Consider the following 14158-nt stretch of genomic DNA (forward strand, 5'->3'; position numbering starts at 1 on the left):
CGCTACCTTTAAGAAACGTCAACAACATGGTGAGCGTCAACAATTCATTATTCATTATCACTGTCGGCAACATTTATAATTTGTTGATCAAGACGAGCGTGTCTGACACGCATGGCTGAATGACCGGGGTTAAAGATGTCGTGTATATTACTTGATGCGATACACCATCATCACTGATGTATATATTTGTCATGGTCTGGAGATGAGGACGATGATGATGATGATGATAATGATGATGATGATGATGATTTTGGCATCTTGATAGGATAAGCCAATCTGAACATGGTATTTACGATATTAGCTTTCAGTGAATGAATGCATTATATATATTTCCTTCAGAATACAACTAATTAAACGGGTATATATTCAAAGGGACACTGTCGAAATCAGGCGCTATTCTTCGAATACAGGAGGCACTAGATAGATATAGAGAATAATACATGAGTGGCCGTTAGATACCATTTATCTCACAACTCGCTGTTTTAAAATGTATCTAACGAGCGATTTTGATACATTTTTAAACAACGAGTTGTGAGATAAATAGCATCTAACTGATATGAATGTATTATTCCATTTCTTACATATCCTCAAAAAATAGGTTTTAAGCAAATTTTAACATCGTTTAGACTGAAGGTTATTTACAGCCCTTGCACTTACACGTCACAGACACATGGATGTCAGGTTGACTATACGTCACATTCTAATCGATTTCTATCATGTAGTTTTTCATTGGATGTATGGCATTGGTGACCTTGGAGTACCTTGAAATTGTTAACACTCGTGCATGTGTTAACCATGTGTAACCAAACATAACGCACGGTGTTTTCACCAACGGGTGTGTAAGAACTGCATGTAATCAACCACTATTTGACACATTTTATACCCATTCGACTCTGCATTGTCCACAAATACGGCCCTGATCATGTATTGCGGTTTTATCGTTCAGATTTTCACATATATATATATATATATTGTGTGTGTGTGTGTGTGTGTGTGTGTGTGTGTGTGTGCGTGTGCGTGTGCGTGTGTGCGTGTGTGTGTATAGTAATTGCATATATTGTTTAAATCTTTATTTTGTATTTTAGATGCGATTGTAGGTGAGACGAACAGTTCGAGTTATCTGAACAGCGCGGGAACATTTTACCTCAGACTAACCACGATTCTGCTGACTCAGTTCTCTGTCATCCTCTGTAGGACTTTTGTCGCGGGCTTTCACTTACTGGGCACGTAGTGCGTCATCAGACATTTGGATGAAGATGAAGATCTTCCTTCGTTTCTCAAACATTCCCAGCAATGGATATTCGGGTGGTGGACATGACAGTGGATGGAAAACAAAAGCAAAAACAACAACAACTGGAAGAGAGAAAGAGAGACTTCTTGAAACATTTGTTGTGTTTAATTGCCAAGATCAGCTATAGTGTATTGTGTAAATCATGACCGAAAGTATAACAGTTCTGTTGTGAACAGCGGAAGGTGGTGGACACGACAGTGGAAGGAAACTAAAACAGGAAGTGAGAAAGAGAGATACTTCTTCAAATATCTTGTTTTCAGTTACCAAGCGAAGGAAGTGAAGATGATTTAAATTGTTACAGTTGTTTGTCAGAAAAGAATGTATGCATGAAAGAAAACAAAACAAAACAAAAAAGGCTGTTAATGGATGATGATTTGTTGTTGGTATGCTGATCGAGAAATATGTTAGAGAGGAACAAAATCTGTCACTCAGACATGTCTATGCAGAATGTTATCTGACGTGAGCGGGAGTACAAACCAATATGCACCGAGAACTATCGTTATTTATTCATATGTACCCACGACGACATGTCTGGTTGAATAAGGTAGCATTCATAAACAGGTTTTTTTTTATGGTTTTGTGCTAGAAGAGGTAGACATAATGTGTACCTATGAAAAAGGCTCGAACCGAGCAACGTAACAATTATAAACACGTCTTGTAATCTTCTGCCAGAGATGGTGGACTTGGGTTATGTATACCTATCTGAACGAAAGCAAAAACGTTATCCATAGTAAAAAACGTATTTCTGCAACATGCAGACTCGAATGGGCATTTGGCAAAGTAGTGGTTGATTCCAAGAATTATGACCAAAGAACGAACTGAACAACGCAACATTTATAAGCTTATCTCTGTGGTCCGGTTGAGAGTCGGATGCTGACTGACTTCATCATTTAAACCTACGCCAAATGGGACGAACGTGCTAAAACTACCATTTATAAGCAGGTATGTGTGGTAAGGTGACAGATGATGGCCCTATTTGGGAGTGTGATTCCTTGCAAGTAACCTTGTTGGTATTACGTGACAGATTGAGAGAAATTCTTTTTTCAGCTTCTGGGATCCAGATAAAATATAATTTCATGACCAACCACATCCAGAGTCCACCTTTCAACACTTCGCCACTACTATCATATATACAACCCGCTGTGACATAATAACAGACAGGTGGTTGTGCTGGTTGACGTCTCACGCCCATCCATCTAACACAATCATGTATCGGTTGTAGAGACATTGGGGGAAAAACGTTCGCTTTATGTCAAAGAGCAAAGAACACGTGATGAACCTTGATATGGTAAGAATGTGCTCGAGATAATGAAAGAGAAAAAAAAAGGAGAGAGAAAATGAGCAGACCGCCCAACAACTTGATTTCTTCGCAAACCTCTATTAGTGTTTTTTATGATTCTGTTAGATGTGTGAAATGTATTTATCAGTACTGCACGTAATCATAGAGCATACCATTGGACGTTGTGTTCCATAAGCATACAGTGTGGCTGTGTCTTACCAAGTCTGGCTTATGGGTACATCTGTTCCGTTTTATTATTATGGGTATTTTTAATTTTTAACATTTAAAAATTTGTTTGTTTTTTGTTTGTTTTTTGGAGGACGTATTTTTTATTTTTTTATTTTGTTTTGTGGTTACTGTTCTATTTGTTTGTTTTGTTTTTGTGTTTTTGTTGGGGGTTTTGGTGTGTGTGTTTATTATTTTTATTATTGCTATTGTTTGGGGATGGGGGTTGGGGTGGGCGGGGGTGCTTTTTGCTTGTTTGTTTGGTTGTTTGTTTAAGGGACAGAAGAGCATTATTTCGAGGAAGTTTTGAACTGTTTGATATACGATGCATAATATATCTTGCGATTTTTTTAATTATTTGTTTCCTTTCGTTTTTTTTTTTTTTTTTTTTGTTCCTTTCATTTTTGTTCCCTTTCGTTCTTTCTTTTCTTGTTCTACTGTTGATTACCACTGCCATATTACTATTCGCTGGGCGCCACGAAGGCACCATGCTGTTTAAAACACGGTGCACTATTACTTGCAGTTTGCTATCGAGCTGAGTTATTACGTGAAGTGATGACGTGATGATATAAATCAATTTGTGAGTTTCTTGGAATGACAGACCTCGCAAAGCGTCAAGCACCATTAAGTTTAACTAGGAACAGGGACATTACAGACTTGATGGTGCACCAGTCGCTGTAGCTGTCGAGAGCTTGATGCAAAAGACACAATAATAAATCACGCTCGGTTCTATGGTGAACACAAATATGTATATATGTTTTATACTGCGTGAGGAAAAGAAAGGAATGTCTGGTGTTTGGCTCAAGTTGCTGAGGTTCGTAGATTTTCAGTTTGGAATAACAAACGTTTGAGCTACTGTAACAAACCAGGATGACCAGGAACACACTTAATTTGCCAAACGTGATAATTTCATCAGATTCCGCGTCTTTAGTGTAAGCATTTATTAGTAGCTTTTGTTTATCACAACATTTTATATATTGAAACTAAAACATAAGAAGTACTTAATTTTGTTTTACGTGGCTATTTGTTTCTTCCTTTTGTCATTCATATTTAAAAAAATATATATATACTCCTAACTAACTGAAGAATATGTTGTAATAGAACATGTTTTCGCAGTAACCGTTTTCGCAGTAACGTTTCTGCACCGACCCTCATATGCAATTATTGCGTAAGAGAGTTATTACATTTGGCGCCGAAACCAATATAGCCGGTTTTCTATACGTCTTTGAATATGATGTCGTAACACTTCCATTACTTTCGTTTTCTCTCTTGCATCTGTGGAAGTTAATTGTTTGTCCTGTGTGTGTTTTTACCCTTTGCTTATCATGCCAATAGTCTAAAAGTGGTAACTTTAATTGTATGATACCGTGACAGGAGTCGGTTATTTATTATTAATACGTGTACACATTATATCGGCGGTGACTCGAGGCGTGTTTCCTGTATATAAAACTCCACCTTGGTTCACCTGTGTATCTGTATTCTGGAAATAAAACGTGCATGTGACTGTAATTAATGATGTACAGGGTTTAAATATTATAATAAAAATGTCAATTATTTGATGTCCTTTGTGTTTATGTTACTCATTTTTTACAAATTCTACAGCTAAATATTTCAGCTTGAGGTGCGACGAACAATAGGATCGATTCACTTGGGTGGACATATAGAGCTATTTATCATGCCAAAATGTATGGGTATGTGTGGTGTGTTTTGGGGTGGGTGGTTGGGTGCGGGGCAGAGGGGGTGTAGCCCAGTAGTAAAAACGGTCGGTTTGGGATCGATCCCAGTCGGTGGCCCCGTCGTTTTAACCAGTACACCACGACTTGTATATCAAAGGCCATGGCATGTGCTATCCTGTCAGTGGGATGGTGCATATAAAAGATCTCTTGCTACTAATGGATCTGTGTAGCGGTTTTCCTCTCTAAGACTATTATTATGTCAAAAATTACCAAACTGATCATTAATAAAACAATGCGCTCTAGTGGTGTCGATAAAAAAGCCATCGACCATAAAGGTGGTAGGTGGGTACTGGGTTAGCATCCCGGAATCGGCTCCCTCCCAGAGCGAGCTTAACAACCTTGTGGGTCGGTGTGAGACCACTACAAACTTCATCTCATTTCAACTCACTTTCGCGCTTATATCCAATTAAGGTTCAAGCACGCTGTCCTGGTCACACACCTCATCTACCTAGGCTGTCTGTCCAGGACAGTGGGTTAGTTGTTAAAAGTTAGTGAGAGAGAAGAGAGTGTAGTGGGCTTACACCTGCCCATTGAGCCGTTACAACTCGCTCTGGATGGGAGCAGGTGTAACAGCCCAAAATATACCCCCGCCAAACTATACCTGGGGTTAAAGTGGGCTAGCCTGTTTTATACCCCTCACCCTAACCCTCATTTTTTATTACAACTATTGCTTTCATAAAAATAAAACTATCACAGATTAGTCATTTTAGAAGATATTTCGATATTCTCTGGCCCAAAATATATAAATTATAATGCAAAAAAAAACAACCCACCTCTGGACATTGAATTACAGACTAGAGAAGTATATTCTGGGCTAGCCTGTTTTATAACCCGAGGTATATTCTGGGCTAATCCAGTTTATACCATTGGTATAGTTTGGCGGGGGTTATATTTTGGACTATTACACCGGGAGCAGGTGAGAATGTGCTTGGAACATGGGCACGACTATAGGCTGTAAATCTGCATCTCTCTAGTTTATCGCGTTCATCCTGCAAATGTGCAGGGTGGGGAGGGGGTCCTGTGATCAAAGGTGAAGGCACTCCAAACCACCACACGTCCGCCACCCCATCGATTGGTGTTCTGACGTACACAACAATCCACATAACGTTCTCCGCGACGTCTCCACACCGATGAAAGCGACTTTCGTCACTGAATAGGACCTCTCTCTCCCACTGTACTCGCTGCTGACGATGATAATTGGTCAGGATAGGAGCAACATAAGGTCGTCGTACACGACGTCTTCTGCTGTTAAACGTCGCCGTATGGTGGATGCACACTCTGGACGACGTAGACCATGTGTAGCTGCAGCTGTTTGGTAGCTGGACGTAATCGATCGCGGACCCGGATGTATCCATCTTGCGCTGGGGTCATCACGCATGGTTGCCCAGGACGTTGACGATCACGAGTTGATCCTGTTTGCCTGAACCTTCCATTTAACCTTGTTATTGTGGCGTGATGATAACTGAAGTGTCTGGCAACAGCTCGAATGGAAATTCCACCTTGTAGCAATCCCATTGCTTGATTGCGTTGGTTTTCTGACAATCGCGGCATCATTTACTCTATTTTACGAATGTTTAGAGGGTAAATCACCACAGATTGGTGTTCAAAGGCGCTTGCTTCACACGCATCTAAACTAGTGTGCTCTCCTTTAGTACAGCTGGCAAAAATCATGATTTTCATGATTTGCATTTGCACGTAGTTGAGTTGAGTTTCATGTTGTGTTCGGGCGCATTGTTTAACATGTTTATATTAAGTTTAGACTGATATCGTTACCAAAAATTAGGAGAAGACTAGGTGGTGCGTTTCTAAGGGGGTTCAGTATATTAAGATTTCGTCGGTTGTTATGCAATGGACTATTATCGTACGAGACACTTGTATCGTATGACGTTACCTTAAACAGACAGACAGTCCAATTAGCTCAGGTGTGTGTCAAGCTTAATTAAATATGAGAAAAAAACGACGCTATATTGAACAGAACTGAACAGTTTTCAATATCGCTAGATCAGCAAATTTACGTGTAACTTTATGCTCATGTCTCGGAGCATATTGCAAAAACATTGGACATTCAATAACCAGGGAACTAATTATATTTGATAAATCGGCATACCAACGTTTGGCAATTTGAAAATGACTGTTATGATTGCTACCTCCTAAAAAATATATCATGACATACTCCTGGTTCCTGGAAATCTCATTAGAATACGCTTTTTTTTTTTTATCTCTCATTGGAAAATCAACAACACAGATGCAACATGAAAAACATTGTCTAGCAGCTAACGATACAGAAAATGTATGGCCTGATATTTAATTCCAAATGAAATATGAACTAGTTTCACCGATAATTAACAAAAAACCTACGAGTGCATGTTTAATGACTTGGTATAAAACGTTAGAACAGAAAGTACAACCACACGGCCTGATAACATTAAACAGGTTTTTTTAACGACACCACTAGAGCACATATTATATTCATTAATCGTCGGCCGTTAGATGTCAAACATTTGGTATTTTTGACAACTAGTCCTAAAGCGGAAACCTGTTACATTTGTTCCGCTAGTAGCAAGATATCTTTTATTACAGACTGAATAGCACATACCGCGGCCTTTGATATACTAGCCGTGGTGCACTAGCTGCAACGAGAAGTAGCTCAGTGGGCTCACTAACACGAATCGATCTGATTTTGCTCGTTTTCGCCCCCACCCCCCATCCCCGCGCCCTATTTTTAAATCGTTCTCATTTTCTTTCTTTTCATCTCTCCCTTGCGTTATCTCTGTCTCCCTCCATCACTTTCTCTCTCTTCCCTCTCCCCCTCTCCCCCCTCTCTCTTCCCCTCCCTCCCTCCCTCCCTCTCTCTCTCTCTCTCTCTCTCTCTCTCTCTCTCTCTCTCTCTCTCTCTCTATTTCTGTCGCTGTTGTGTGTGTGTGTGTGTGTGTGTGTGTGTGTGTGTGTGTGTTGTAATCTGGTTTAAAACTTGCACTTAGCTTCCACTACAACTACTCGTCATCTCACCTCAAGAGTCATTTCAAACCAATCAATAAGACTCGAGTATTGCGGTAATAACCAGACAAATATAATAACCTGGCGTCATCGAGTGCTTCAGCGGATGCTTTAGCAGGTAAGCATCGCCGGTTTACACAGGGTGCAATCCGCCAAATTAAATCTCACAGTCGACAATGTAACGCTGGAGCTGACTGGTGAACCTTTCAATTTGTGCATTCCTCCTAAAGCCTTACATAAATTAATATAGCCTCTATTAAAAATTCGCGACAAAAAATAGGCAGAGTTACGTCCCCTAACCACTAACCACTTCCGGTGCGTTCCGGTTAGCTGATGACCACAGGTGTTTGTGAATCTTCAGCTGAGATTTATGCATGTCAGTTTCTGACGTCATAATGCTTTAAAAATAAAGAATGATACAGGTGAAAATAAAGTTGATGAAATTGCGTTTTGTTATAGCTGACCATGTGTTAAATATAGGAGATGAATCTAGCGAGCTGTCACACACCCTGATTGTTTTGTTATAACTGACCATGTGTTAAATATAGGAGATGAATCTAGCGAGCTGTCACACACCCTGATTGTTTTGTTATAACTGGCCATGTGTTAAATATAGGAGATGAATCTAGCGAGCTGTCACACACTGTGATTGTTTTGTTATAACTGGCCATGTGTTAAATATAGGAGATGAATCTAGCGAGCTGTTACACACTCTGATTGTTTTGTTATAACTGATCATGTGTTAAATATAGGAGATGAATTTAGCGAGCTGTTACACACTCTGATTGTTTTGTTATAACTGACCATGTGTTAAATATAGGAGATGAATCTAGCGAGCTGTCACCTACTCTGATTGTTTTGTTATAACTGACCATGTGTTAAATATAGGAGATGAATCTAGCGAGCTGTCACACACAGCTTTTCTTACATGGAATTTTGTTATGTTTTAAAGCTGCAATCTCGCCTCACATTAATTATCATAATTGCATTTAAACATACAAACAGACCTGCAGTTTTAATGAATTGTGTGTGTGACAGTAACACCGTTGTAATAGATAATAGAAACATTATTTTTATAGTGCGTCCCACGGGGAACGCATTGTTTCATACTATGAAATTTACTAGTTCATCAAGATAAACTCGAATGTAAGTGCACTTACATTCGAGTTTATCTTGATGAACTAGGAATTTACAAGTTATTTACTTCTGAGCCGCTTGTTTTCTAAATTACACATAAAAATAGTATTTTAATTATTTCCAAAAAGCTTTTATTTTTATTTTTACGTCAAACCAAACTTAAATTATTTACAAAAACAACAAAACAACATTTTTGTAGGATGGGACGGACTATGTGTAATATTCCGATCAGAACAGTCCCCTTCCCCACATGCTATATTATGTTTGTTTTGTTTGTTTTTTCAGTGTATTTCTGGGGACGCATGACCAGACCCCTCCCCGAAAAACACCACTAGCCAGTTACACAATTTCCTGCACATGCGCCTGTTTGACTAAATATTTCGTTTGCTGTAAATTGATTAGGTTTATATACATTGCATTATAAAGTGTAAATTTTGCTGTAATAACAGCTAAATATATAGTTTAATCTAAAAACATCTACCTATAGTAACAGTACTTATTTTGTTTACATCAAAATATCTGTGTAAACATATTTATGTTAGTCTTGCATGCCGATTATTTAAGGTTAAATGTTAAAATAAAGACATTGTTCTATACATGATTATAAACGTAAGTGGCAGGCAAAAAAAAAAAACCTAATGTATTAAAAATACCCCCTTCAACAATTTTACCTCCCCACCCCAAAAGAAAACCCCAGTAACAACAACAATTCCGCCTCCCCCCCCCCCCAAAAAAAAAACACAAAACAAAACAATAGCCTACAAAACAAGCCCACGCACCAATACACACGCACAACCAAAAACATAACCCAGACTAACGCACATTTGAAAAAAAAAGTTTTATCTATGTACATTATACCACAATCTGATTAAACTTAGCTCCACTATTACATGTGGATCTAATAGCAGCCAGTTGGAGCTCATGTCCACCAATCAAAACCTTACTTGCAGAATCATGCCAGTGATTTGAAAATAATTTGAAAACATTCCGAATTATCCTAAGGGTATATGACATGTTTCATGTGAATTACGAATGCCTTATTTAGACTGCGTAGTCTCCAATGTCCAAGTAACATTTCCTTTGTAAATAATAATTTAAATATTGATCAATCACACTTCGCCTTTTATAACGTTATTTGGGAGCATAAAAATTCTAAAAATATTGGACGAGTCTGTTTTAGTGGCCGCAGTACAGCGAACCATACAAATACGTACGGGATGGGTTTTCAGTCTTCAATTTTACATTACAAATTATTTATTTATTAAAAAAACTAAAAACTAATTCAGTCTTCAGTTTTACATTACAATTTTTTTTTATTTTATAAAATAAAACATAACGTAATTCACACGAAACATGTCGTATACCCTCAGAATAATTCGGAATGTTTTCAAATTATTTTTAAATCACTGGCATGATTCTGCAAGTAAGGTTTTGATTGGTGGACATGACCTCCAACTGGCTGCTGTTAGATCCACATGTAATAGTGGAGCTAATTTTAATTAGATTGATTATACCAGTGGTGTATGAAGACGGCAAGGCGAGGGGATGTACGCGCACACGCACGCACACACACACACACACACACAGAGAGAGAGAGAGAGAGAGAGAGAGAGAGAGAGAGAGAGGAGAGAGAGAGAGAGAGAGAGAGAGAGAGAGAGAGAGAGAGAGAGAGAGAGAGAGAGAGTGTGTCACGGGGATTCTATAATACCCGTAACTGAATGAAACACGATTGTCCAAATATCTCTCCTAACTGTATATCTATTAGATCTCTCTGTAACGGGCAGTTTAAAACCCTAGTGTGGCTCGTCTAGGTATGATCAGAGATACGATCTTATATAAGTATATGTAATATAGCACGTTTAGTTCACTAGAAAACACAACAAAACACAATACACTTTGGAATCTGTATTAACACTACGCTTACAAATGTACTGCCGCAGTAGTTAATTAATAACAACAATAATAACAACCCAGAACTGATCACTTAATTAGTTAATCTCTAGGTGTCTAGTTTACACAATATGCGAATCACTTCACCGTGACACAACACCCACACGTGTGATAATCGAGAAACGCTTCCAGGGGAACTTAATTAATAAAGGAATTACAGCTCTATTCCTAACTGGTTAATTTTTAATTGTAACACAGAATTAATACTGGTACCTATCACAATAAAGACAATAACCTACAGTTTACCTAGGTCTTCTAGGATGACTGGCTAAGCTTTATATTACCAAATACTCGTATAATGTTAGAACAAAAAGTCTACGATTTACTTCGTCAGATGACCGAAGACACTGTCTAAAGAATATTGATATAATACAGTATTAAAATATTTAAAGTCACATCAATCACATCAAGGTTATACAACAGAGCAGAAATAATATATTTACCAAAGTCTGGACGGACAACGTTCTCCCGGGATACCTTCCTATGGTTCTCCTCGATATCTAAAAAAAAATAGCCATTTATTATAAAATCAGAATATCGCCTAGGGGTACAAGGCGGTTCTCTCCCTATCAAGTGATATATCCCCACCTCCCAGGGACGCATTTTTCTCTTTGATCGCCAGACTTACTGACGCCTTGGTCGCCAAAATCACGGTCGTCGAAACCGCACTCGCAGAGGTATTACGTAACTACTGGCCACATGGCCTCCGCACCTGGCGGGGTTTGTATTAGACGACCGTCGCGCAAAGGTATCACGTAACAAGTTGCCCACCTGGATAAGTGCATTTGGAACTGCACACGGCCTTCTAAAACAATTAATATCGCCACAGGCGAAAAGAAATTAAGAGCATGTACCGTCACAGAGAGAGAGAGAGAGACAGAGAGAGAGAGAGAGAGAGAGAGAGAGAGAGAGAGAGAGAGAGAGAGAGTAGAGAGAGAGAGAGAGAGAGACAGAGAGAGAGAGAGATTAGTGGCGCAGGAAGGTGCTAAAATGTGTGGGGAGTGCGCCACACTGTTATATTTACACACTTTTACACTATCACTATTATAAAGCAAAATATCTGAAAAGTGTGGGGGGGGGGGGGGGGTCTAGCTAGCGTTACAGAAAATCGCAGCTAGTCATTTAGTCAAATTAATGTACACTTCCATTCGTACACAGTGATGTATAATCAAACATATGCATTTTACTTGCAAATATTAAAACTTTATTAAGGTGCCGTTTGAACGAGTCAATCATCAATGGGCCATTTTTCTTGGTCCCCCCCCCCCCCCTCCCCCAAGACGTGTTCGTAAGTATTTTTGTTGAGCACAAAACGTATTGTACATTTTCTTTTCTGTAAAAGAAGGAGATTGCACACAATCTGACAAACAATAATAGTAATAGAAAACTTTATTAACGTCAACAAATAAAAAAAAACAAGTCGACAACTACTCCACAATTCAGTAGTAACAAAGGACCTTTGTTGCAAGCGACTGGAGCGTAACGCGCCGGAAATAATTAAGTGGCTAATTGGGGCAGTTGGGATATGTTGGGCTTCAACGTGGGGGGGGGGGAGGGGTCCCAGTGTAAGGTCACCAAACCCCCATTTAAAATTCCTCGCAGTTTCTAAATACTATAATAAGCTATAGATCGAAAACATATTATTTAAACAGCCGGATGATTATCTGCCTTTATAGAAAAAATGAATTAATAAATCATTGCTCAAAAACAAACAAAAAACCCAACAAAACAACAACAAAAAACCTGCGCTACAATTTATTAAGTATGAAATCAGTTCCCTTAGTATTAAAAAATCTATACTTTTTGTCTTGTTTGTTTGTTTCTAACGTTTTTAGAGTAGAGTGAGTGACTAGTGCGCTGTGATTCCATGACGAGATACGTGTTAGACGCGGCGATCAATGTCTGATTACGTCATTCACCAAAATGTTGAACAAAAAACCCTAAATAGCCCAGTTTGTGAGAAACGGTTTCTTTCTCCATAATATCAGTATTAGCGACATCTTCCACAGAACCCCGGTGAACCGTGCTATTATTCAGGGAAGAGAATGTGACTAAATTGCCATATCTTGTCAAAACTGGACAGAACTTTATATTTTAGAAGTCTCTAACAAGCTGGTATTTTTTTTTAATCTTTCAAATGATATCATATCAGTCGTATCGCGTCCAATAGACTAATAACGATAAATGGAGTTTTTCGCAAGAACATGAGGAATATGAATTTTCTTTTTTCCTTTTAATGTGATTTCTGTGTTCCGGATGTTAAAAAATAAACTCCGTACATCTTGCTTTATTGACATTTTATGTTTCGAGGATGTGTAAGGATTTAGAAGAATTGTACTGGTATTTCTGGAGGGAATATATAACGTCAACGAAACACTTCCACAACCAAAAAGGATACTGCGGGAAATATTTCGTCGACCTTATTTCTTTACTAGGATGTCTGTCGTCAAAACGTAGTTCGGTTTAATAGTTGATATTAACATTAATATTTCAGTTTCTCCTACTTTTTTGAAGAGTATATATTCCCTCCAGAAATTGAAGTACAATGATAAATATATATAATAATGGAGTTCGCATCGATTCACAGTTTGCTGATGATTTTTTTTGTGTGTTGTTGGTCCATAATCCGATGAACGTTAAAGAAATAATAGACATATCTCAAATAAATAAATAAATAAATAAATAAATAAATAAATAAATAAATACATACATACATACATACATAAGTTTAAGTTTAAGTTTAAGTTTAAAAAGATAAAAACAATATTTCATCAAAAATACTATATACAAAAGACCGCTGGATATGTTATATTCAATGTGTACGGAGTCCAAACGATGATGTGGAAAGTGTACTTTTCACTATTAGTATATGGTAAATATGGTAAAACTGCAGTGCTAAACGACTACTTAGAATGATATATATTAATAATACTTTATACTAATTCTCTATTCCGTCCTTGTGCAAAAGTTCATTTATAAATAAACAACAGAAATCGACGTATCTCAAGTATTGCAAATCACTTTAGTAAAATGGTTTCAAACTGTGTAAGGAAGTGCGGTATAATTTGGTGAAAGGTGTCATCGCCATTTTCCACTTGAAACCTAAAGGGTGCATTCCCACGCCTGTATCTCATACCATCGCCACACTCCCCTGGATGACGTCATCCACTATACTACCCCAACTACCGATCTCCGCACTTGACGAATAGTAATACATGTAGATGATGCTGAAATACCTACCTCTCTGTCCTAAATTTACCTAATGTGTTTACCAGAGGACTTTGTTATAGCTGGTTTAACAAAGGTAACAGATGTGGTCAATATAATTACTATCTCTGTAAAAAGAAAAGAAAAGAAAAAAAAGACTAACAAAAGAAATAAAATGAAATGAAAGAAACATCGAAACAAACAAACAAACAAACAAACACTGACAAAGAAATGCCAGACACTTTCATATACCATGTTTAATGGTTGAGTTCAAGTGAGATTACAAATAGGAACGAGGCTGAAAATGCTTAAATTCAAACCACACACAAAACCACA

General features: G+C 38.0%; 1 protein-coding gene across 1 annotated transcript in view; it reads left to right on the forward strand.

Moving 5' to 3' along the window:
- The window catches only part of LOC121379693 (zwei Ig domain protein zig-8-like), a 148423-nt gene extending 145479 nt beyond the window's left edge, over positions 1-2944 (forward strand). The window contains exon 7 of the mRNA XM_041508345.1: positions 1086-2944. Within this exon, the coding sequence (XP_041364279.1) occupies positions 1086-1231 (146 nt within the window). The 3' untranslated portion in view covers positions 1232-2944. The remainder of the gene's footprint in view (positions 1-1085) is intronic.
- Positions 2945-14158: the final 11214 nt, after the last annotated feature.

The sequence above is a fragment of the Gigantopelta aegis genome, chromosome 2, assembly GCF_016097555.1.
Source record: "Gigantopelta aegis isolate Gae_Host chromosome 2, Gae_host_genome, whole genome shotgun sequence".
NCBI lineage: Eukaryota > Metazoa > Mollusca > Gastropoda > Neomphalida > Peltospiridae > Gigantopelta > Gigantopelta aegis.